General features: G+C 32.2%; 2 protein-coding genes and 2 non-coding genes across 4 annotated transcripts; 1 reads left to right on the top strand and 3 right to left on the bottom strand.

Moving 5' to 3' along the window:
* Window positions 1–11: 11 nt before the first annotated feature.
* LOC124919517 (dynamin-2A-like) lies at window positions 12–10027 on the top strand. The gene is made up of 22 exons (XM_047459769.1): window positions 12–508; window positions 1670–1720; window positions 1861–1981; window positions 2100–2189; window positions 2486–2547; window positions 2690–2804; window positions 2955–3297; window positions 3648–3795; window positions 4474–4575; window positions 4639–4758; window positions 4986–5069; window positions 5138–5265; window positions 5845–5932; window positions 6020–6158; window positions 6847–6923; window positions 7298–7354; window positions 7485–7635; window positions 7744–7892; window positions 8718–8831; window positions 8911–8978; window positions 9079–9254; window positions 9344–10027. The coding sequence occupies exons 1-22, from the start codon at window positions 365–367 to the stop codon at window positions 9559–9561; spliced, it is 2745 nt and encodes a 914-aa protein (XP_047315725.1). The 5' UTR covers window positions 12–364; the 3' UTR covers window positions 9562–10027.
* A 2124-nt stretch (window positions 10028–12151) lies between these two features.
* TRNAD-GUC lies at window positions 12152–12223 on the bottom strand. The gene has a single exon. It is a non-coding gene; the product is annotated as a tRNA-Asp (tRNA).
* A 2300-nt stretch (window positions 12224–14523) lies between these two features.
* On the bottom strand, window positions 14524–14595 carry TRNAD-GUC. Its single transcript has one exon. It is a non-coding gene; the product is annotated as a tRNA-Asp (tRNA).
* A 5704-nt stretch (window positions 14596–20299) lies between these two features.
* Window positions 20300–26748, bottom strand: LOC124919516. Its single transcript, XM_047459767.1, has 12 exons — window positions 26471–26748; window positions 26175–26333; window positions 25914–26093; window positions 24685–24767; window positions 24391–24589; window positions 22676–22797; window positions 21991–22057; window positions 21759–21809; window positions 21079–21131; window positions 20766–20982; window positions 20530–20700; window positions 20300–20452 (listed from the first exon to the last, which is right to left on the bottom strand). The coding sequence occupies exons 1-12, from the start codon at window positions 26567–26569 to the stop codon at window positions 20393–20395; spliced, it is 1461 nt and encodes a 486-aa protein (XP_047315723.1). The 5' UTR covers window positions 26570–26748; the 3' UTR covers window positions 20300–20392.
* Between the last annotated feature and the right edge of the window lie 567 nt (window positions 26749–27315).

Below are 27315 nucleotides of genomic sequence, written 5' to 3'. Positions count from 1 at the left end.
GAAACAGAAAAATAAAAAAAAAAAAGTATTATAGAGAGAGAAGAACTCGATCTAGAGAGAGAAAGATAGTAATTTCTGGTTCACTGTCATCATCCTCCTCCATTTTTTCAAACGTCTCATCTTTTGAATCTCCGGTCGCCGGAACCCTCTCTATCTACTTCGCCTTCTCTCGCTCTTAATCTCCGGTCGCCGGAACCTTATACTCAACTTATTGATCGATATTCATGTTTCCTTGTTAGATCTCTAACTTTTTTGTTTTGTACCAGCATCTAGGGCTTCTCTCTCTTTGGAAAATCGGAATTTAGACTTGTTTTTCTCATTTTTTTTTTCCATTTTTCTCGGAGTGGATTGATCCGTTGAAACGATGGAAGCGATCGAAGAATTGGCTCAGCTTTCCGATTCGATGCGGCAAGCTTCCGCGTTGCTTGCAGATGAAGATGTGGATGAGAGTTCATCGTCATCAAAGCGGCCTTCTACTTTCCTCAACGTTGTGGCTCTCGGCAACACTGTGAGTTGATTTTCGAACACGATGATGTGGTTTTAACGTTTGATAAGTTGAATTTAATGCTAGTTTTGTCATCTTTGCTGATAGATCTCTGTATTTAGCTGCGATTAAATCTTGAATCTATTGTTGAATTTAGCTAACTACGATGGGATCTTAGGTACATCTTGCTGAGAGGTCGCTAGTGGTGTATTAGAAGGATGAAAATATGTTGTTGTGCATCATGATTTTCAAGAACTCGAATGTGCTGTTTGTTAGATTCATCAAACAAAATTATGCTTATTAACTGAAATATAAGCAGCTTTTAGTGTATGTAATGCTTCTTTCTTGAACTAGTTTGAAGCATCATTAAATATTTCCATCCATGGGTTACACAAGGCAATTAACACACCTTTATGTAGTAGCAGTTATAATGTAGGAGGGTGTTTTTGTATTGTATGTTCTTCCATAGATTACAAGCAATGGTACGTGAGATTACAGGATAACAATTCCATTTACATGCTTTTTCCAGTTGCAAAATTTCATCTCTGTCCAGTTCTTGTGGAGTAGTTGCACAGTATATTTATCCATAGATTTAAATAGAGTTTCAAATATGCATATAAAAATTGAAACCATCTGATGTTTGCTATCCGCTTATCATGCTCTCAAGGAGCTTTGGCCGATGAGTTCAGATTCAATATATACTTGCACATGCGCCTGGTTTGAGTTTTTAGTATGCTTATTCATGCTATAATGTTTTTCATTGGACATTTTGTATCTCTGTTGATCCACATTTTAAAGCTTCTTACCAAGATTCTTAGTCCTCCGACTTATATTTTGTGATTCCAACATTTGTTAATCATTCTTACTTGCACATCTCTTACATTTTTTTTGTTCGCATTTTCCTGAAAAACATTTTTATATAATGCAAAATATTACTTCTCGCTTGTAGAAGTTATTTTGTATATCAACATGATACGTTTCTCTCTTGATGTGCTATACACTGGGGAAATTTGGATTTTCTATTTATTTAGAACTATGGTGAATACATAAAATAATAATTTTTGTCAAAATCATAAAAGTAATTATTTGGCACTATATACAAACTAACCTGAAAATTCTCTCTTGTGTTTGGCTTGCTTTTGATTTGACCCATGGCATGGTTTTGATTGTTAATAAAATTGACAGGGGGCAGGTAAATCTGCTGTCTTAAACAGTCTAATTGGCCATCCTGCTCTGGTAAGTTATTCATAATCATATACTAACCTTCATTTAAGTTCTTGTATGTACGAATCATTTATCATGTTGAATTCAGGACTCCTTTAATTTCTTTTGATACTTACTTCTGTGGTGTCTTTACTTGCATAATGTTCATGCAGCCAACTGGTGAAGGTGGTGCTACTCGAGCTCCCATTTGCATTGACTTGGCCAGGGATGGTAATTTAAGTAGTAAATCCATCATGTTGCAAATTGACAGTAAGAACCAACAGGTTTCTGCTAGTAAGTCTCCTTCATGTTTTATCACTATTTACACATTCAAAGTATGTTTATTCCATGAATTTTGTTTTTTAATTGTGAAAAAGTCTCGTAATTCTTACTTGCTGCTTTCTGGATATAGGTGCTCTTCGACATTCTTTACAAGATAGATTGAGCAAAAGTGCTGGTAAAAGTCGTGAGGAAATATATTTGAAGCTTGTCACAAGTACAGGTTAGCTTAGATCTCATTATTTAACAATCATTATTTCTTTGAATTAATGTGTTCTTCTTAATACTGTAGCTCCCCACTCTTTTTTGCGAGAAAAAGCTCCACTCTTTATTATGATCTTGGGCTAAGTCTCATTGTGATAGTTCCTTATCAAATGATGTTTTTTCTTGAAAGTAATCACGTGCTGGCATATTTCTGTCATGAGAATTGTCTAAGCACAAGATAATGCTACTATGCCATTCTTTCGTGAAGTTAATTGATGACACTTTTGCTTATGTCCTCTTATATATGCATGGCAGCTCCGCCTTTGAAATTAGTTGATTTGCCTGGAGTTGATAAAGGAAGTTTTGATGATTCCTTGGTGAGTGTTACTTTCTGATTCTAGTAGTTTTAGTCTGTGTTTGATTAAATGGTAGATGTGCCCTTCATAAGAAATGTTCTCCTATTATGGGCTGTCAATTATTTTTCTTGAGAATGATCTGGGACATCCTTAATCTCCACAGAGCAACTATGTGGAACGCAATGATGCAATACTGTTGGTGATAATATCTGCTGCCCAAGCACCAGAAATTTCCTCATATAAAGGCCTCAGGTTGGCGAAGGAGTATGATGGAGAATGTGAGTTTTCCCTTATGCCTTCTTATCATATTCTTTTCAGAAGATATCTGGATACTTATTATTTCCAATCACCTATTTTTCATAAATCTTCTCTTGACGAAACACCGACTCATCGATGCTCAGGATTTATGGGTTTGTTCTTTGTTGTAGATACCAGAACTATTGGTGTGATTAGTAAAGTAGATCAAGCTTCTTCTGATCAGAAAGCCCTTGCAGCTGTCCAAGCCCTGTTATCGGGTCAGGGACCTAGAAGTACAGTTGATATTCCATGGGTTGCTTTGATTGGACAGACTGTTTCTATAGCATCTGCACCATCCGGAAATGTGGGATCAGACAACTCATTGGAAACTGCTTGGCGAGCTGAGAGTGAAAGTCTAAAATCTATTTTAACTGGAGTACCTCAGAGCAAACTTGGTAGACTAGCTCTAGTGGAAACTCTTGCTCAGCAAATACGCAGCCGTATGAAACTCAGGCTTCCAAACCTCCTTTCAGGGTTTGTGCTTCTTCCTTTTTTACCTTTCAACTATTTACTTTGGTACAAGTCTGGGCAGGAAAATGAAAGTGTAATAATAAAAAAAATAGTTACTATGAAATATTGCATTACCTCCTCCTGCTGCTTATATATCGAAAATCTGGAAACTGGGTGTAGTCTGTTCTGCTTTTTAGCTCACTTTTATAATTTTATTCTTTACAGCTACAACATGGTAATAAATATATATTACTGAGAAGAACTTCTGTTTTTAATTTGTTTCAAAGGATTCATGAATATTTTCATTCTATATCAACTTTAATACACCTTTTGCTCCAGCATCTCTAATGCCTTGGATTGGATTATAACCTCAGGCTTCAAGGGAAGTCCCAGATAGTACAAGATGAATTAGTAAGACTTGGTGAACAGATGGTTAGCAGCTCAGAAGGTACAAGAGCTTTGGCATTAGAGCTGTGTCGTGAATTTGAGGATAAATTTCTCCAGCACATTACTTCAGGGGAGGTGAGAGACAACTCTCTATTTTTCCGAGAAAAGTGAACAAATCTTTATTAAATATGATATATCTCTAGAAGTATGAGAATAGAATCATAATTCTCTTAGTAAATATGTAAGTAGTTGTTTATTGTGATAGAAGAGGTTGCTTGTGATTTTTATTCTGGGGAAAATTTTCCGGATTTATGTAACTTGGACTGGTCAATGCAGTACAACAATGCAAGATCATACATGGCCACTAGAAGAAAAATACCTGGGTCGTTAGGGCTATCAAGTCCATATTTTGTTTGGTTATTTTGTGGTTGTTGTGTTGTGAATTCAAGAACACAGATTAGCAAAAACAAAAAAGGTTCACGAACACTAGAATTGGATGCTGGTTCTACCCTGGTTTAGTGTGACTGAGTAGTAGTTAGAAAGATAGAAGTACAATGAATTCCAAAAGGCAGTTTGCCTTCTCAGAAGCAAGTTGTTTGTTATAAAGTTGTTTACATAATCATTGATATTTATTTCTTATTTCATTTACTTTATTGTTGTTTGTGGTTGCCACCCTTTATCATCACAATGTCTACTTTTCTTCACATGATTACTTTTCAAAATTTTGTGTGTTCTTTTCTTCCTTTCCTAGCAGCCTGGTTTGGAGCATTTCTGTTTTATCCTGACTTACTGCTAAAAAACTCTCATTTGCAGGGTAGTGGTTGGAAAGTGGTTGCAAGTTTTGAGGGCAATTTTCCTAAGAGGATTAAAGAACTCCCATTGGACAAACATTTTGACCTAAATAATGTTAAAAGGGTATAATTTCTGTCGCAGTGCTCTTGCCTTGTGCTTTTATCCTGATCTTCTTATTATTCTCAGATCGTGCTGGAAGCAGATGGTTATCAGCCCTATCTTATATCCCCAGAGAAAGGGTTGAGGTCCTTGATCAAGGGTGTCTTGGAGTTGGCAAAAGAACCTTCTCGCCTTTGTGTTGATGAGGTAAAGATTTGGGTACTTCATTTATTTTTTCATCTTAATATGAACATAACAGAAAAGTGTGTAACAAATAGAATTCACGTCTGCTTCCTTTTCGGTACTCCCTTCTATGCTAGTTGATTTCATATAATTGGAAGATTTTAGTTCATAAATATTCTTTACTCTTCTTCCTCTTGTAATTCCCTTGTTCTCTGCGCTAAGATGTCCATAATCTTTTTATGAATTTTTAGGTGCATCGTGTGCTTGTGGATATTGTTTCAGCAGCAGCAAATGGTACCCCAGGTCTGGGAAGATATCCTCCTTTCAAAAGAGAGGTAATACATATTTTTTTTCATCTTACATGTTTTATTTTAAATGTGATCTCACACAACATATGGATTAGGTTGTTGCAATTGCAAGTGCTGCATTGGATGGATTTAAGACTGAAGCGAAAAACATGGTCGTCGCACTTGTAGACATGGAGCGTGCATTTGTTCCCCCACAACATTTCATACGCTTGGTACAGAGGCGGTATGCTCATTCTTAATCAATATGTATTCCATTTAATAATTTAACTTCATCCTTGCAATATAACTTGTCTGCTTCTTTAGTATATTTTAATTATATATTGTTATGTACTAGCCTAGAGATCTAGAATTTGTAGAAGAAATGTAGTTGAGACTAAGAATGGCCTAAGCTTGAGCGAGATTAACCAGATTCAATAACTATTTTGTTCATTACCTAAAAGAGTACATACTCTTACTATTTATAAGCTACTAACTTACCCTACTAATTACATTACCTCTATAATACTATAATACTTCTAAGGTGCGTTTGGTCTGAGGTACAAGCTGTATAGGGTTATAAATTGTGAGGTGTAAGAAGTATAAGTTGTACATGTTATTGTTGATAATTATATTGTGTTTCGTACGAGGTATAAGAAGTTAGTAAAAAATAAAACTTTATTATTATTATTATTATTTTTTTAATTGTTACTATTTAATTTTGTTACTACTATTTATTATTTTATTATTACTCTGCAGGTTTGGAGAAATATGTTTGACTATTATTACTCTGGATTTTATTTATGTTTTTAATAATTTTGACCAGGATGGATAGACAAAGAAGGGACGAAGAGCTGAAGAACACTAAATCTTCTAAAAAAGGCTCGGATGCAGAGCAGTCTCTTCTAAATAGAGTATTACTATCATCCTTGAAATGCATTCTGAACTTGCTTCTTTTTCAGAACGTTTATGATTTACAATATGTTCTCTTCTTCTGTTAGGCCTCTAGTCCACAAACTGGAGACAAGCAAACTGTAGGCAGTTTAAAATCAATGAAAGATAAACCTAGTCAGCAAGATAAGGATGGACAAGAGTCCTCAAGCTTGAAAACTGCTGGGGCTGATGGTGAAATCACAGCAGGTTTGTATAATGTTATTATGGGATGTTTTGGTATACCTTTTTTTTATTGTTGATACTGACTGGTCCAGAAAAATCTATATTTGTTTGTTTTAAAGAAATAACAATGATCTAGAAAATATTTTGTTTCATGATTAAAAATAATATGATCATGATCCAAAAAATCTCTATACCATAATTTGGATCATTATCTAGAAAACAATTTATATACCAAATGAAGCAACAAAAATTACACTATAATTTGGACCATGATCAAGAAAATATCTTATACCAAAAAAAATATCACTTTCAATTTTGTTGGTTTTCCAATGGGATTGTGACAAAAATACTAGTTTTCAATAGGCTCAATTGTTTTCCTTGATATACTCTTCATCCATTGAATACAATTAATCGCCATATACTCTTCATGAAACAACCTATACTAGTTTCTCAATTTATGATGCAATTAGAGAAACAAGGAATTGACTTAATTAAAGAGATAAGAACTACCTTTTTAGCTTTAGTACTGGCTAAGAAATGATCTACTTTGTTAATACCCTTGCTGTAGGCGTTTATGTGGTTATATTACTTGATTATTTTTGTATTTTTGGCTAAAGTTGTATTTTACTAGATTCACTTGCAAGAAGAAATCTTTTTTTTAGATCCAATATGCCTTTTTTCTAAATATTTATAGTATCTCATGGATGATCAGGGTTTTTATTGAAGAAAAGTGCAAAAACTAATGGGTGGAGTAAACGCTGGTTTGTGCTAAATGAGAAAACTGGAAAGGTCAGTTAGTGGATCATTTACTATTAAAGATTACATGAGCTATATTTTCTTGAAAATATATAGCAAAAGCATAGTTTTTCATTTAGCTTTCTGTGATGTGAACCATATTTTCTTAAAAATAGATATCTAAATAATAGTTTTACATTTAGCTCTATGTGAATCATATTAGCAAAAGACAGCAAATGGTAGCCAGTACTTATTAATTTTAATGGTAAATTTCTGTCAATTGTTGGGATTTTGATCTCCAATGACAAAGTAGAATAGACTAGAAAATTCTTATTGGGACAACGTCATGGATATTACATGTGTAATGATTTCCTTTGAAACCGAATGAGTTTCTCAGTTGATTAACTGCTGACTGCTACTTTTTGCAGCTTGGATACACCAAGAAGCAGGAAGAAAAACACTTCCATGGTGTGATCACTTTGGAGGTAATAAGAGAATGAATTGAGAAACGATGTCCTTTTCTAACATGATTTTATATATAACTCGAAATGTAAACTGAAGCATGATATTTGTGATAATGACAATAATATAAATATTTTTTGCATGAAATTTCAGGAATGTAATATTGAAGAGGTTCCTGAAGAAGAAGAAGCTCCATCAAAGAGTTCCAAGGACAAGAAGGCGGCAGCAAATGGACCAGATGCTGGGAAACCGACTCTTGTATTCAAGATTACTAGCAGGATTCCTTACAAGACTGTTTTAAAAGGTGATGATCCTTCTTCTATTGGCAGTTGATTGTCAGAAATGGGTATTGTCTAGATCTCTTTCTCATAGTGAATGGGATACTGACTAAGTGACAATTGCTTTTTTGCAGCTCACAGTGCTGTCCTGCTAAAGGCTGAGAGTGTGGCTGATAAAGTTGAATGGTTAAACAAGTTAGGAAACGTAATCCAAAGTAAAGGGGGTCAGTTGAAGACTGACTCTAGTGCTCCAATGCGGCATAGCCTTTCTGATGGATCTCTTGTAAGTTTTATTTGGCATCGTGCAACACTTTTCTTTCTCTGCGGAAAGGCCAAACAACACCTAGAAAATTCTCGAAATAAAATGAAAGGGGATAGATAATACACAACATATGTTGAGTAACTGTAGTAACAATTTAAGTGATATAGTGGACCCCATCAAGGTAGTCCAGTGGTAAGAGTCGGCTTAAGAGCAAAAAGTCACGGGTTTGATTCCATCTGGAAGCGCTTTGAGTTTAAGCGGGAGGCTATGGCCGTGGGGTGTCATGCTAATTCTCTTTTAATTCCAAAAAAACAAAAAACTGTAGTAGTAATAGGATATATAAGAGTAGTATGGTAATTAGTAGACGTAGTATAAGGATAATATAACATGTAAAATGTTAGTGAGTTAGTAGCTTATAAATAGTAGAGTATTTTTATTATTTGGAATAATGAATAAAATATTCCCCGGTTTAGAAAAACATTTTGTTTGTTTTTTAATGATCCCCATATACAAATATGTTTGGAAACTGATCTTAATGGTTGTTTCCAAATAGGACCAAGTCATTCTTAGTCTCATCTACATAGCCTAGATTATAACCCAAAAAACATCAAAAAGCTTATTAGACTATCTATCTATCTATAGAGCAAAGCAAAACATATGCATGAACCCCATTCCTTGCAGAGTAACAATTAATTGGGTTATAAGGCCTTATTTGATCAGGGTTACTCGTATAATCGATAGGTTATTTGGGGTTGTATTACCAAATTGTCCTTTTAAATGTAGTTCATCATTTTCAACTTGAAATTCTGATATATTTCACATTTATAATGTTTGTGGAAAATTCAGGATACAATGGTTAGAAGACCTGCAGATCCAGAAGAAGAACTTAGGTGGATGGCACAAGAAGTGAGAGGATATGTTGAAGCTGTTTTGAACAGCCTTGCTGCAAATGTCCCTAAAGTGAGTTGTTGTTTTTGTAGTCAATAAATCAAACATTAATATATATTTGAATAAAATATTATTGTTTGTTTTGTGGAAGGCTGTGGTTCTTTGCCAAGTGGAGAAAGCCAAGGAAGATATGCTTATTAAGCTTTATAGTTCTGTGAGGTTAGTTTGTTATGGTTTTATAATTCTTTGGCAACAGAGCATTGTGCACTGGATAATTGTAATTATTGATTGAAATTGTATGTATATATTGTTGTTGAAGTGGTCAAAGCACTGCAAGGATAGAAGAGCTACTACAGGAAGATCAAAATGTAAAGCGCAGAAGGGACAAAATTCAGAAACAGTCGGCTCTTCTCTCTACCCTCACTAGACAATTGAGCATTCATGATAATCGTGCTGCTGCTGCTTCCAGTATGCTCGACAGTAGCGCAGGATCTGGTAACTACTTAATTGATTGGTTTGTTTGGTTTTGAATTGTGATGGCATATTTATATATTTATTTGAATGGTGGTGGGGGTTGGATGCAGAAAGTAGTCCAAGAACAGGGAATGGAGCATCTTCAGGGGGTGATGACTGGAGATCTGCATTTGACGGGGCTTCAGGTGGTAGCTCGTCGTTTGGAAGTGCGAATGGTCACAATCGCAGGAATAGCGATCCTTCTGAAAACGGCGAATCAGGGTCTAAGTCTGGTAGTCGTCGCACTCCAAACCGACTTCCACCAGCTCCACCACCTTCTTATAGGTAAAACAAATTCTGGAAGGGCGATTGATTTTTGATTGATTGATTGATTATTGTTGTGGTGATGAGTCGATGCGTCGTATCTTTCTTACACTTGTACTAAAAACAAACTATTAGCAATCCAGCCAGCCAGCCAGCCCAGCTCAGAGCCCCTCTTTTTATTATTATTATTATTATTGTAGAATTGAATTGAAATGAAAATATGTTATGTGGCTATGTGCTTGTCACACACTCACTGACTCATCTTTGTAGATATAGAGACACCACCACCTGCCACTCTTCTTCAATTTCATATTTTATGGATTTTTGACTCTTTTTCACTTATGTATTATGGCAACAGCCAATTTGTATTCTTTAAACAACTTTTTATTCCCTTTGTATTCTTCAGTCTGTTGCTTTGCTTTCTTTTTTAATCTATTGAAACTTTGTAATAATGCTATTGTTGTTATTAATGTCAATTTCTTTTTTGACTTTAACACACAGCTAGGGGTGAGCATATTACTGCCACGAATCCACTTAAACCCGAATTAGAATATTTGGGTAAGAAATTTGGGTTATAAAGATATTTAATTCATGTTGAAAGCAATTATTTTATTTTTAATAATAACTATTAAATTTTATTTATTTTGATTGATTTATATTTATAATTTATAAAATAATATTAGTTAAATTATAATTAAATTTTAGAAAACATATAAATATAATAAATTTATACTATGTGATTATAATAAAAAAAATATGATCTTTTTTTTTTAAGATTTATGATTTTAATTTATTTTAGTATATTTAGATTATAATTAAAACTATTTATATTTGAAAATAAGTGGTTGATGGATTTCAATGCGCGTGTTTAATATGAATAAGGAACTTTTGTAAGATCTTTAAAACTTGGTTTATGGAGATTGTGATATTTTTTTTTTGTGTTAAGACCAAACATTTATGTAATGGGGTAATATTTATCTACGCCGGGAGTTGTTCATTATGTGTAAAGTAGGGTTACATGTTAAAAGACAAGATAAAATATTAAATTTTTCTATGGGATGTAAAAAGAGAGGATACAATATTAATTTTTTTTATGGGATCTTTATTGCAGAAATAAGGGATAATGTGATTAATTCAATATGAGAAAAACATGAAAGTGAATAAACCATACCTATGATTAATGTCCAGTTTTATAAGGTTTTGTTTCCAGAGTAATTGAATCAACCATCTACAATCGTAGCTAAACTGAACGGTATCACTTTTGATTATTAGTTCAAACAAAATTATTGGAGACTTGGTTTTCGATGAATGAGATTAAGGAGAAATGATAAAGTACTGATGTGCGAGAATTTATGTTGTATTTCTTAAAAAAGGCGTATCATTTCCTTAAGATTCAGATTTTAGAAGTAATTGATCATTTTATCTATATTTGATTAGAGTTGAGACTCTAGGTTGATACGTCTCTATTAATAAAGAAATTTAGGTCTATTAGTCTTATTATTTTGAAATATATGGCTAACAAGTACCCAGTGCTCTCTAGTAATCATTTAATATTCATATAGGGTCTTCAAATCTTTAGTGCGATATTAATCCCAATGAATGCATTCAATTAGCTAATTCGTGACTAATGTGTCTTTGTTATGGTAGATATCAAAAAGAATTATAATAATGTCAATTAAGAGCTTTTGTTTGATCTCAAACAAAATGTGAATGGGTGAAGTGGATTTGTGTCTTTGTTTTGATCTACTTTCTCATTTCTTTTCTTGTTTATCATTGTTAAGGAAATCTTTACAAAAATGATAGCCTTTCAGAGAAAATGCGTGACTTATCCGTGGGTGGATTGTGGGACGAGAAGGTATGCCAAATGTTTTTTTTTTTTTTCCAATGACAAGCTTTCTGCATAATTAATGTCACTCACATGAATTTTAAGCAACTTCATGATTTTTTTATGATTATTCAATGCTGGTTACATTATTCGAATTAGGGATTATAATGGATACCCGTACTCGATACCCGTGGGCAGTGGTTAAACCAGGATCAAATTTCACCATGGGCTCAAAAATACTTAAATCTTATAATATATAATTAATTATATAACAATTATATCAAAAATAATGCAAGAAGTAACGATAACAAAAATATAAAATTAGGTACATACCAGTTGAATAATTATTTTCTTACACTTAAAACTAACATCACCAGTACTAAGTCGGGGACGTACAAACAAGACGAGACAATTGTGTCATACAAGTGTTCATTTACTCGTCATGTTCACGAAAAGGCAAACCTTGCATCAAAAGAAAACGTGTAACATTTAAAACTGTCGTTAATTGAGTACGATAGGAAACCTGCCCTTGTGCTTGTAGCAAAAATGTGAAACACTTTGTTGTTGATTTCGAAAAACCTCAAGTTGTGTTTTTGCGTCATTATGAACATTAGCTACACCACCAACATGTGTCTTAAATATTTCAATCGCTTTACTCCAATTTCTTATTCCTGAATTAGTAAATGCATCATCTCTAACTCGACATCCACTATGAGAGTTTGTAAAGAGATAACACCAAAAATAAAAGACACTTTATTATATTATGTAGTTTCTAACATAGAAAAAGAAACGCCGTTGCCGGGGATCGAACCCGGGTCACCCGCGTGACAGGCGGGAATACTTACCACTATACTACAACGACTTGATACTACATAATTCAGCATATTATATTCTTTATATCTTACTACTATCTATTTAAAACCTAATCAGCAGGTGCACATGCCTTTACTGGCCCCGGTTTGGTTCCACCACTGCCTGTGGGTACCCGATGGTCAAATTCAGGTTCTAGTATTTTAAATTGGATTCGGGGAGTATTTGAAACCTAAAACCGATAACCCGAAATATTATAATATATATATATATATTTGTTAAAGTTTAAAATAACTTTTCAAATTCCACATAATACAATCATTACAATAAATATATTTAATTATTCATACCCACACTTTATGTCATTATTATTTTAATTTATGTTCGCTCTTAATTTTTTATTTCTTTAACAATAAAATATATATGAGAGTAAATAGATACTTGAGTCGGATTGTGGTTGACCTGCCCATAAACTTAAAACGGTTAAAAATCTATATATATATATATAATTATGCTTAATTTTTAAAGTGTCCGGATTGCCGGGTCGAGAGTTGTGGTTAATTTGGATACTTGGGTCGGATTGTGGGTTGACCCGCCTTTAAATTTAAAACGGTTAAAAATAAAATTATAAATTCTAAAGGTATGTTTCGAACTTGCAACCTAACAAAATAAGTACAACTCTTTAACCAACTAAGCTACAAAGACTTTATATTTTAAATTCAACACCAAATTTGATAAACGCGGGACGTTTTAATATTAATATAAGTTCAACTTCTTAACTAACTAATATATATATATAACGATGCTTAATTTTTAAAGTATCCGAATTGCCGGGTCGAGAGCTGTGGTTAATTTGGATACTTGGGTCGAATTGTGGGTTGACCCGCCTTTAAATTTAAAACGGTTAAAAATAAAATAAAAAATGTTAGATGTATGTTTCGAACTTGCAATAATATTAACTTTTTTATGGTATCTTTATTGCAGAAATAAGGAATAATGTTATTAATTCAATAAGAGAAAAACATGAAAGTGAATAAACCATACCTATGATTAATGTCCAGTTTTATAAGGTTTTGTTTCCAGAGTAATTGAATCAACCATCTACAATCGTAGCTAAACTGAAGTACTGAACGGTATCACTTTTGATTATTAGTTCAAACAAAATTATTTGAGACTTGTTTTTCGATGAATGAGATTTAGGAGAAATGATAAAGTACTGATGTGCGAGAATTTATGTTGTCTTTCTTAAAAAAGGCGTATCATTTCCTTATGATTCGGATTTTAGAAGCAATTGATCATTTTATCTATATCTTTGATTAGAGTTTGGAACTCTACGTTGATACGTCTCTATGAACTATTAATATGAAGAAATTTAGGTCTATCAGTCTTATTATTTTGAAATATATGGCTAACAAGTACTCGGTGCTCTCTAGTAATCATTTGATATTCATATAGGGTCTTCCAATCTTTAGTGCAATATTAATCCCAATGAATGCATTCAATTAGCTAATTCGTGACTAGTGTGTCTTTGTTATGGTAGATATCAAAAAGAATTATAATAATGTCAATTAAGAGCTTTTGTTTGATCTCAAACAAAATGTGAATGGGTGAAGTGGACTTGTGTATTTGTTTTGTATCATTTTTTAGAGTTACGGGGAATATATAAGGTGATCTACTTTCTCATTTCTTGTTTATCATTGTTAAGGAAATCTTTACAAAAATGATAGTCTTTCAGAGAAAATGCATGACTTATCCATGGGGTGAATTGTGGGACGAGGAGGTATGTCAAATGTTTTTTTTTTTAATGACAAGCTTTCTGCATAATTAATGTCACTTACATGAATTTTAAGCAACTTCATGATTTTTTATGATTATTCAATGCTGGTTACATTATTCGAATTATGGAGGATAATTGATACATACCCGATATCAGTGGGCAATGGTTAAACCAGGATCAAATTTCAGCATGGGCTCAAAAAATATTTAAATCTTATCATATATAATTAATTATATAACAATTATATCAAAAATAATGTAAGAAGTAACGATAACAAAAATATAAAATTAGGTACATACCAGTAGAATAATTATTTTCTTACACTTAAAACTAACATCACCAGTATTAAGTCGGGGACGTACAAACAAGACGAGACAATTGTGTCCTACAAGTATTCATTTACGTTCACGAAAAGGCAAACCTTGCATCAAAAGAAAACGTGTAACATCTAAAACTGTCGTTAATTGAGTACGATACGCAACCTCCATTATGTGCCCCTGTGCTTGTAGCAAATGTGAAACACTTTGTTGTTGATTTCGAAAAGTCTGAAGTTGTGTTTTACGTAGAAATAGAAACGCCGTTGCCAGGGATCGAACCCAGGTCACCCGCGTGACAGGCGGAAATACTTACCACTATACTACAACGACTTGATACTATATAATTCAACCTATTATATTCTTTATATCTTACTGTTATCTATTTAAAACCTATCATATACTTTCTATCTTACTACTAATCAATCCAGGAATAAGCCAATGCACAGGCCTATACTGGCCCCGGTTTGGTTTCACCACTGCCCGTGGGTACCCGATGGTCGGATTCGGGTTTTAGTATTTTAAATCGGATTCGGGGAATATGTGAAACCTAAACCTGATACCCAAAATAATAATATATATATATATATATATATATATATATTTGTTAAAGTTTAAAATAACTTTTCAAATTCCACATCAATTCAATGATTACAATAAATATATTATTTAATTACTCATACCTACACTTCACGCCATTATTATTTTAATTTATGTTCACTCTTAATTTTCTATTTCTTTCACAACAAAATCTATATATATATATATATATATATAAAAATATATATATATATATATATATATATATAATTAATGATGCTTAATTTTTAAAGTGTCCCGATTGTCGGGTCGAAAAATGTGTTTAATTTAAATATGTATGGGAAAGTAAATAGATACTTGAGTCGGATGGTAGGTTGATCCGCCCAAAAACTTAAAATGGTTAAAATTAAAATTAAAAATGCTATATGTATATTTCGAACTCGCAACCTAACAAAAACAAGTACAACCTTTAACCAACTAGGCTAATAAGACTTTATATTTTAAATTCAACACTAAATTTAATGAACGCACGACGTTTTAACAACATAAGTTCAACTTTTTAACTAAATAATTTATATATATATATATAATGATGCTTGATTTTCAAAATGTTCGAATTGTCGAGTATAAGATTTATTTTTAACTAATTAACTAACTAATATTTATATATATATAATGATATTTAATTTTCAAAATATCTGGATTACCAGGTCAATAGATGTGGTTAATTTGGATATATATATGAAAGTAAATTAAAAATGCTATTACATTTTTACCGTAATTTTTTTTCTCAATTTTTATATCGGGCTACATGCTAATCTATGTAATAACAACAAAATTGTTATATTTTTTAAACTTGTACAACATAACTTTGCAAATAATATTTTTATTTGTATTTTTAATATTTAGTAATATTTACAAAATAATAAATAAAAATTCATATTTTAATTGGGTAATAGGGTACCTATCGACTATCGAGGGTCGGGTATCCGGTGAATTGAGAATGATGATACAAATAGAGATACTTGTCGGATTTGGGGTCAAGTAATAAAATAAAAATCGAGTTCAATGATGAGTACTTCACTACCCGCTAGGTAAGGTACCCGTTTCATTCCACGTTCGAATTAATCATAATAAGTTTGACATATTTTTTTGGTATAGTAGAAAGACGAGGTTGACTAATGTTCTAGCTTCTAGGGTTAAGAATTGACGTTTTTCATTAGCGTATCTTGGTATGCCTTGAGTGTTAAGGCACAATCCAACATCTCTTAAAACCCAATCATCACTAAAATGAAATGCAATTTATCTAGATAAAAAACAAAATAATCTCGAAAAAGATTTGGTTAATCCTCATTATAAATGTTTCCTTCTTTGGTCACTTAATTCTCATTAAAAATAATCTCGAAATTTTTTTGGTTAATCCTCGTTATAAATCTCTTAAAACCCAATTTATTCATTTTTCTAAATAGTGTGATAGTAAAAGTGGAGAGATTAATGTGTATTTTTATCTTATAACTCATTGTTTTAAGATTTGGTGGATAAGGTTAAATGTTTTAAAGATTAAAGAAATATCTTTAATAAGTTCCTTCTATCAAAATGATGACGTATATTTATATCGGAATCGCATAAGTTTTGGACATCAATGATCATATGTAAATATACTCAAGATTTGTTTAGTTAGTTCCCTAAAATATCTAATTATTCAGTACGTTTTAACATTTGGGATAATATCTATTATATGAGAAAGAGTTTTCACGAGTAATCCAGACTTATCGCGGGGATGAGTTTTCGATTAATTTTTTAGACGACACTTGATTTAGTGTCAATAGTTTGACTGCAACATATAATGAGCTTGTTCCTGCTATATGAAAATGTCATAATTATAGACGTGTTTGATCATCGGTCCATTAGTTTCGCTAATTGAATAAGATTGAAAAAAAATTGATCATTAAAGAGAGTTTTCCCACAACAAAGTGCAGACAAGTGTCCATATCTGAGTAAAATGTTATGCGTTGTAAAATATTATTACAATTTGTTCGCTAAGTTGGATTCGTATAACTTTTGTTGGAAAGAGTTTAAAGAGTTATTTCAATATATTGTTTTTTTTATAAATCGTTATTCATAGTGAAACTTTTACTGCTGACGATTAATATGTGTCATATATAAGTTAAATTCACTTAATTTTACATTTTTAAAAAGGAGGGAGGATCTGTTGTACTACATCATGAACTATCTCATGTACCACAATACAAATATCTTTAAAATGTCAAGGTTGAGAGATAAGATTTTTATCTTGTGGTACAGAAAATGATTCCTACTATGGTACAACAGATTCGGTCCCATAAAAAAGTGTCTTATATCAAATAGCTATCTCACACTTTAAAACTTAGTTTATTTTATAATTAATGTGAATCTCATATCCACATTTAATATGTAATTTTTCTCAATTTTAAAGTATGACATAAAGTGAGACTGCTGGTAAGACCACAGATCTGTACCTTATATTAGGATTCTCTTATAGAGTATAGGAGGAGATGGGATCAGCTGTCTCAATAATCAAAACGACGTCGTTTTAATTAATGAGAAAAATAAATAATATTATTACATTTATTTTTATTAAGTTATCAGATTTCTCTCTTTACCTTTCTATCCCTTGCTCGTATCAGCCCGACTTCCATCCACAACTGTTCTTCCATCCACCGACCGCCGTCCACAGTTCACTGAACTCCCAATCATCCGGCGACTCTGCTCATCCATCCATGCTTACCTTCTTCCCCGATTTGCTTATTATTTCATTTGAATGATCTGTTCAAACTAAGGTTTGTCTTAAATTTGTTCCCACACTTGTTGTTACATTCATTCAACGGAAGTTGATTTATTAGTAATCTAGGTTTGACAACATTTTTCTTAGCTCGACTTCACATTAAATTAGGGTTTAGGGAAAACTTGTTTATTTGGAAGAACTGAATCTTTGGCGCAATGGCCTCACTGGACCTATTCTAACTGATATTATAAAGAATTTCTCCTCAATTTATATCATATAAAGTAATTTGATATGAATATTTTCTTACTGGAATTTGATAATTAAAAGTTTTGTTTGATTGCATTAATAGTGATATTTTGGGAATTAGTTTTATTTGATTGCATTGATAGTGATACTAGGGGAATTAGTTTATATTTGATTGCATTAGGGGAATTAGTCTTTTGTCTATATATACAAAGTTCACAACCTTTTGTACCATTTAGTTGATGTTGTTTTGTAAAATTTGAAACAACTTTATATTTTTATATAGTTAGATTTCATGGCTGCTACCTCTTCATCAACATCGTGTTTGAATCGAAGACGTATGAATGTCGAACAAGGTGAAACTTCATACATAAAATGTTGCTTAAATCCTCTGCAGTTAGCAACATTTTATATATGAAGTTTCACCTTGTTCGTCATTCATACGTCTTCGATTCAAACACGATGTTGATGAAGATGTAGCAGCCATGAAATCTACCTATATAAAAATATAAAGTTGTTTCAAATTGTACAAAACAACATCAACTAAATAGTATAAAATGGTGTGAACTTTGTATATATAGACAAAAGACTAATTCCCCTAATGCAATCAAACAAAAACTAATTCCCCAGATATTACTATCAATGCAATCAAACAAAAACGTTTAATTATTAAATTCTAGTAAGAAAATATTCATATCAAATTACTTTATATCAAATTGAGGAGAAATTCTTTATAGTATCAGTTGGAATAGGTCTAGTGAGGCCATTGCGCCAAAGATTAAGTTCTTTCAAATAAACAAGTTTTCCCTAAACCCTAATTTAATGTGAGGCCAAGCTAAGAAAAATGTTGTTAAACCTAGATTACTAATAAATCAACTTCCGTTGAATGAATGTAACAACGAGTGAATGAACAAATTTAAGACAAACCTTAGTTTGAACAGATCATTCGAATGAAATAATAAGCAAATCGGGGAAGAATGTAAGCATGGATGGATGAGCAGTGTTGCCAGTCGCCAGATGTTTGGGAGTTCAATGAACTGTGGACGGCGGTCGGTGGATGGCAACGACGGTCGGTGGACGGAAGAACAGCTGTGGATCTAAAGTCGGGCTGATACGAGCAAGGGATAGAAAGGTAGAGAGAGAAATCTGATAACTTAATAAAAATAAATGTAATAATATAATTTATTTATTTTTCTCATTAATTAAAACAACGCCGTTTTGATTATTGAGACAGCAAAGGGACATCTTATCCCATCTCGTATAGGAGGGATCTACTGTACTAGAGCATTGACTTTCTCTCATAACACAATACAAAAATCTTCTCTTTAAAGTTGAAAATTGACTTTCTCTCATAACACAATACAAAAATCTTCTCTTTAAAGTTGAAAATTTTTACATTGTCATACAAGAGAGAGTCCATGATATGGTACAACAGACCCTCTCCCCTCCAGTAGAGTATGACTAATAACCACTATGTGATACTCAAATCCTTATGTTAACCGAATTGATTGGTATGATAAACCTAGATTTTTAGGTAAATATTCTAATTATATTTTGGTGGTACGATATTTATGTTTTTTTTCTTCTTATTTTCATATTTTCATACTGTCATTATATTTTATTTTCCTAGTCACTCATTTTACATTATATATAGCATAATAAAAAGATGAATGCCCCTACTCCTTATTTTTTTTTTATATTAATTTAGTAAAGTCAAGTTTGATAATTTTTAAAAATATTTATAATTTATTTTTGACATGTAATAAAAATATGTGTTAATAGGGTTAAAAATGTGATGAACTTGTAAAAAAAATGTGTTCATTGATTTCAAATTGGGTTAAATTGGTCAAAATTTATTATACAGATTAATCACGCATTTAACAAGTTAAAACATGTCTTTTAAACATGTTGAAAATGTATTAAACAAGGTGTTAAAAAACAGATTAAATGCGTCAAATACGGGTTTATCAAATCAAGCAGATTAAAAAAAAGTGTTATTCACGTCTATAATGTGTTAATCAAGTCACAGTAAAAAAAAACGTGTTACATTGATAAAAAAAATGCATCAAAACTATAAACACAATAAATTAGTTGAATAAATTTAATTTATCCAAAAAGTTAAATTTAATTTGGATTTCTCAATCGATGGGTTATAGTTAGACCAATTTAATTTGGGTTGCATATAATTTAAATTTATTTGTTCATGTATAGAAAGAAAAGCACATAATCCATTGATATCAAATGTTAATTTAATTTATGGGTTGAAATAAACATGTTTTGAAAAGGATTGTTTACTTGGGATGCATGCAACTATTTGGATTTGATAAGAATCCAACCTTATTTTGTAAAAAAGGAAAAAAAATGTGCATTTGTGTTTGACTAAATTGAATTTCTTAGGAGAATTCTCAGAGAGAAAAAGTAGGAAGTTCTATCAAATTCTAGCAGAATAGACAGGTTTAGGGTTAATCCTTAGGGGTGTAAGTAATGATATGCAAAAGCTTGCCTTTATTATAAATTTTAATTTATTTTTACATGAAAGCAGCTAAAATCAAAATAATACATACCTTTGCACACACTTCTGTGCTATGTACAACCATCCTTTAAGGGTCCAGAATCATGAATTAGTTTCATCACAAGATTCACCTGCAATTGCATTGCAAATCCAATATCTAAGCCAACAACAATTGATGAAGTTATTCTACAAGAAACAAAAATTTCACCTGAGTTGCTTCTCGAATAACGAAATCTTGTATAACAGCTCTGAAATCTTTATCGACAATGTAATGATTGCTATAAGTTGGGACTGGCATATAACCCCTCTGAATTTTATGTTCCCCCTGGGCTCCTGCCTCTACCTTTTTTAGTTTTAGTTCTATTGCTGCTTCTATTGCCTGCCCTCCAATTAAATCCAAGTTTTATTATAGAAAAAAAAGAAAGATATAGAATTTGTTGTTACCTGGTAATAACATGCTTCAAAATGCAAACTTGGGTAATATGCATCAGGAACACATCCCCATAGACGCCCATATAGAGTATCTCCTCCAATTATATTCAATGCTCCAGCCACAATCCTCCCATCGTCTCCTTCTTCAGCAATCACAAGTAGTACATTATCTCCCAATTTTGAACCCATCTTCTCGAAAAAGTCTCTTGTCAGATATGCTCTGCCCCACCTAAAACCACCCACCCACGCAAAAACAAATTGAAATATATATAGTTTTCATTCTTTCTTTCCCTTGTGAAATGAAATGAGTTTCAGCAATACATACTTGTTATCAGTGGTGTTCCTGTAGAATTCATAAAATGTATCCCAGTGCTTAGCCTATAACCCAACACAAATATTCAAACTATAATCAGTAATTTGTCCAATCACACCACCACACGTGGTTAGTTATAACTATGTTTTTCTTTACTTATTAGCATTAGGTTTCTAGTTCTTATAGGGTTATCATAGTCCTTTGATGAGATTAATCTTTTATCAATATAAACAACTATTATCTAAAGTCTCTCCTCTTACTTCTTGTCCGGTGTCCAAATCATTTGTTTGTTTGATAACTTAAAATAAGAATTTTGAATAATTGTAATTATTTGATTTTTCCTACATAAGAATTGAATTGTAATTCAATTTAAATTCTTATGAAATTGGAACTATAATTATAATTCCAATTATACACATTCTTCGTCTTTTCCCATTTCTCAAATCAAATCTACAAACCCAATTTAAGTTTTGTTGTCACTTAATCAGCAATCTCCATACACACTCAACGTTCACTCTTCCTTTTTGTTTTCCAACTTTACAAAGAACTACATGGGATCATATGGAAAATCTTTCAAAGGTGCAATCGAATTTGACGAAAACCAGCACAGTTACATTTCTGGGTTTGGCAAATAAATTTGACAAAAAGGCTTCTTCTACAATGTTTAGGAAGAAGTAATTGTACATGCATACCTTTATCTCATCTCCTCTTAGGCGTTTCATGGTCAAATTCTGAACAGGAATCTGTTATGAGAAAAATGAGAGTTTTTAGTTTCAAGTACAACAAGTTGTTTGTTCTTTTTATCATTTTGGAAACTTCCTTAGAAAAACTATCACAACATTCAAACTTCAACTGTCAATAATGCATCACAAAGTAGCTAAAAGCCTAAAAGGTAACCAGAAAGCATAGAACCGTACAATTTACCTTCTTGCGCTCTTGGCGAATATTCTTTCTCTTGCTTTGCTTCATATCCATCAAAAACTCATCAAAACTGGGAATTGACAGAATCAATGCATGAAATCAGAACATGTACAACGATAAAGATGTACTGGTATGCTGGTTCCCTTCAACCTCAAACAAATCAAATGGGGAGAACATGCCATATACTTCATCAGAAAAAAGAATAGACAATATATGTGAGAAGCTGTATTAAAAACACCATAGAAAAATAAGTCCCTATTAACCACTCAACTATTCAATATAATCAAGAGCTTCTTTCATGTAGTTTTGTTTTAAAAATAATTATTTGGGTTAAATGATTAAATATCCTTTATATTTAATATTTTAAAATGTTATAAAAAAATGAAGGTAGATATTTGATATTTTAGTTGAGGTGGGATATCCAAATAACCCCTTATCAAACAAGGCCCAACTGAATAATTAGTTTGTGTAGATCATAACCCAAACTAATCACTCAGTTATTCAATTTATTGATCACATCAATTAAGAAATTAACCGCATCTTCTTCTTTTTTCTTCTTTTTTTGTCATAGTTGGTTATACACACAGAATCTTCCATTATGCATTCACCTTTCAGAAGCATGATGAGAATATTCGTAGCATTAAGAATTAAGACCTATCATGGATAGAATCAGGTAATTGTAACTCACTTCTTATAGTTTCGGTTTTCCCAGTGGTATTGCATCCCTATCCTCTGCAGAAAACCTTTATCCTTCATTTTTTGCGATTCACCTTCAGATGGAAAGGTAACATGTAATGAGGAAGCCTGCAACTGCAGCCAAATACAAATACTAGAACTGCTCAAAATGATCACTTTAGAGGATACTTATTTCTTAGATGACTATTATGCATGAACTACATGAGTGCCCAATCATCCTATGAGTAATCCCAAAAATAGAATCAAAATGAGGGAAGTATCAAATATATGTTTAGACTCTGCTGGGGCATATATTTAAAAGAGTTTATATATTAGCATGTTCAGTTTTCTCTAAGACTGGAGATTTTATATCAGGCCATGAGGGTGATATCAGAGAAAGATGGTACATCTTCAACAAGGAGTTTCTAAATAGAGGTGACCGTGATTGGGTTGGTTTGTCTATTTGAATATATCAATCTGGTGTTAATTCATCGGCTTATACTCTACCAATGCCCTATATCAGGCGGGCAGATTAGATGTAACAAATATATGGTCGGTTGGCCATTTATGGATATTCAGACCTATACAAAAACAAATTTACCTTTCAAATGCTTGTGAATTAGCTTCAAAGCAATTATTAAATGAAAATCAAGTACAAAGACACCAATGAAATAACAACTTCAAATTAGTCTTTCAATTGAACAAACTTTTTTTTTGTCACAAAGATACCATCGAAATCAAGTATATTAGTACACTACCAAATAGTAATAATAATAGTTGTTTAATAATTATTTTAAATTGAATAAATGTAGCAATAGGTAAACAATAACTGAAAGACTTCAAACTGAAAATCTTTCAATTGAAGAAACAAAATAATTGAAATGTTGAACAAATGCAACTCAAGCCTAAATTTCCTTATTAATGGGCATGGTTATTTTCATATATGAAACAAACAAAAATAATATTTTTTTAATATTTAACAAGTTAAATATCAATGAATATTAGCTAAATATATAAATGAACAAATGTTATTTGTTTCAATAGTTTCAAGTTGATTTATATTTGCAAAACTTTATTTGTCTATCCCAACATTAATACACTTTGAACACAACAAGTTGAGTACAAACTAGGGGCAGTCGTGGATCAAGTTAGTTAGGTTATTTACTAAGTATCAATCTGTAACAGTTTATTTACTATTGGGTTCTGATTTTTAGTTACTGTTTTATTTCAGTCCTTGTTTTTAGTAGTTGTCTTTAGTTCAGTCCTCCTAGGCCATGTGGCTCTTTTGTATTGGAGTAGAGTTTTGCTTCTATGTTGTAACTGACAATGGGCTGAATATTATGAAGACACTCTTTTTCCTCACCTCTATCAATCTTTTCTCATCTCAGTCTATCTATCTTCTCATCCTTTCTGGGCCTGGTTTTAACTATAACACAATCTAGCCCTAATTGATCAGGTTATATATACTATATCAAGACCCCATATATCCAGTGGATAAGATGTTTTCCGGTTCGGGTAGGTTGGATGGGTGGTTCGGCTGCTGACCCCTATCTCTAACCCATGACCTACAACTCTGCAATTGTTCATTTTCAATAAGAGCTAGGAGACAATAATTTATCACAAGATGCTTTTTTTCTTCTTTTCATACAAATCTGATCACTGGAAAAAGCTAGACACCTATACCTATAGATAAGAACTACATGAAAAATTAGCATTTGGTACAAATACCTTTGCTGTCAGAGCCATCATTGATGAGACTAAAATGTCAAATACTTGATCCTTATATAAAGTGTCTCGCAGTAGGATTCTTTGACCAGTTACTGGAGTGAAGGGGACACAGCATTGAAGTTTTGGATAATATCTGGCACCATAACTGTAGTATGCATCTGCCCAAGAATGATCAAAAACATATTCACCATATGAATGGCTGCATATGTATTAAAGAATTAGTTAACAGTATAAATTAATGCTCTAAGAAATTCAAAACTAATATCAGAAAAGAAAGCGCAAAAGAAGTTAAACCTTTTCAGATAGAGTGGAACAACACCTACAATATTTTGACACTCATCTTGGGCAATAATGTGTACTGGCATCCATCCTGTTTCCTGGAATAATACCCTATGCGTGTAAGATAATGAAAACACTTAACAAATGACATAGATACATGCTGATTTAAACAAAAGGCACTAAGTAATTGCTTTCAATTAACGAGAATGGGATTGTCAACTTCTTACCAATACTAATATATATCTTAAACCCTGCCACCCATCTCAATAAAATAGATAAGACAAAACTTCTATGTCGAAGCTTCTCACAATTATACATAGGCCATAAGCAGAAAGAAAGGATTCCAAATAATTAACAGAATGAAGACCGTTATAAGAGTTCACCAATTTACATGAGAACAAGAGATTTTTCTGATTCATCCTAAACAAAGTGGCTAGTGTTTACTGACTTTATCATAATATAAGTGGTATAGATGATACAGTTAGTTTCAAGAAAGAAACTTGAATGAGGTATCTAGCTAGAATCATTATACTTCAAACAATAGACCAACAGCATTAACAAAAACAATGTACCCAACGTCAAAAGAGACACATGAAATAAAAACAACAAAAGGAAAAAGACTATACACTTTACCACTCAAAAACCAAAAAGTGCACCAAACTGTTACATATATGGTTACGTAGTTAGGGCATAAATAATGAATAAGCTTCTGATGTTTATATTGTCTTACTAATTAGGCTGACAATTTTGCCAGCTCAATAGTTTGTTATTAATAATAGTACAGGTGGCACACTCTATGAATATAAATAGGTGAGCCAGCTGAAGCATATCATCTATGAATTGAATGAATGAAATATTACAAGTCTTGGCTTTCATCCTACTAGTCCTTCTAAAGTCTCTCTCTTCTTTCCTCCTTCACCTTTGATTTTCTTTCTATGTTTAGACTTGAAAAACAAGATAAACATTTGTTTCTCCATATTGCGTGAAAGTGAAGGTCTACTCTTAATTTCATACTAACAAAGAAGAAAACCTAGAAGAATAACATAATTATCCTAACCATCTATGTCTCTTCTCAAATTCTCAAATTCTTCAACTTGCTCAATTTAAGTAAACAAACCCAATCTAGGGTTCATATCAATATGTCAAAAAGATCACTCTTCATCCTTAAAACAAAGAGACGATGTACTTAGAAACAATTCAAGATTACTGAAAAACAAGACATATACTGAGTACTAGTAGCAAACCTTTACTGCACTGCCTGACTCCTCTAAGCTAGAAAGAAAACCATGGCTAAGGAAGGGGTTGAACCTTTCAGGACCAGTGGAGTCTAGATTACAGGCATCCCAATCCTTAGCAGAAACTTCGGAGATTGATGTAACCACTGAAACCGATATTTCGGGTTTCTTCAAATTTTCAGGAGCTCCCTGTAATAAATAGAAATGGTATACAGTTAAAAGAGACACTAGAAATGAGCAGGAAATCTGAAGGAACTATAAAGTAAACACCTCTGAGCCTGAGCCTGACCCTGTCAATTGGAAATGTCCAAGTGAGAGATCTAATTCAGGTTGCTCAGCCTTCTTAGGCCACCAAAAGAGTGCCTGAGTTGGGGCCCTTCTATATGATATGATTGAATAGCAGAAACTCCTTTTAAATTGAAATTTTCCCTACAATTATAACTCATCAAAAGAACCCATCAACAGCTAACAATAACATCAGTATCTGACTCAATAAGTCTGAATAATCAACAACGCTAACAATAGCAACAGCAAGAATCGAAATTGATTAGAGACATGCAACTTACATAACTGAATGAGGTGTTGCCAAGAAATGGTGAACACATGCTAGGGTTTGAAGGAAGCGGCGCCGGATACCAACGGCGATGGCTAAACGTAACTGCCATCGCCTAGAGTTAGCAATACTCGGGGTCAACAACTGAGAATGTGAGAATGTGAGAATGGAAAATGGAGAAGTTTGGATTTGGAATGAACAACTGATTCGCGCGCAATCTATCTATCTATCATCTATAAAAGCTATTCAGCTGCCATTTTCCTTTTCATTGCTCTTCGGTAATGACGAGGCGAAATCACGGCCATTAGTCTATTACTCCATTTTCATGAGTAAACCAATTTATATCTTGTGATGGAAAATTTTTGCTTATCAAATATCTAACCATTAGTTTTTGTTTTTTTTTTCATAAAAACCTAATTACTTAAAAAAAAAAAATAAATAAATAAAACAACTAAATGAAAATAATATGCTAAATTTAAAAAAAAAATAGGTAAAAAAATCTAATAATCTTGAAATTTTATGATAACTCCAAATACAAACTCGTTTGAATTTTATAACTATTAAGTGAAAAAATAGAGTAAACAAAAAAACTAATTATGCGGTGTTGAAAAAATCTCTAACAAATACTCTGAGTGAAAGTCAAATAGTTATTGTCGGTGGATTGGTAAACCACACCGAAAAATATTATACTAAGTGATACATATATGGTTAAAATAATGAAAAATTCGTACAAATCAAGATATGATACTTGTAAGAGGGGCTTCCAAATAAAAAAAATCACTTTCAATAAATCTTTATTGAATAGAAAAACAATTTTAAATTTGCTACTAAAAAGGAATATATATATGTTGAGAAAAT

Source organism: Impatiens glandulifera, chromosome 1, assembly GCF_907164915.1.
Source record: "Impatiens glandulifera chromosome 1, dImpGla2.1, whole genome shotgun sequence".
Classification (NCBI taxonomy): domain Eukaryota; kingdom Viridiplantae; phylum Streptophyta; class Magnoliopsida; order Ericales; family Balsaminaceae; genus Impatiens; species Impatiens glandulifera.
Note: the sequence above shows the minus strand (reverse complement) of the source record. Positions and strands in the feature narration are given on the sequence as shown.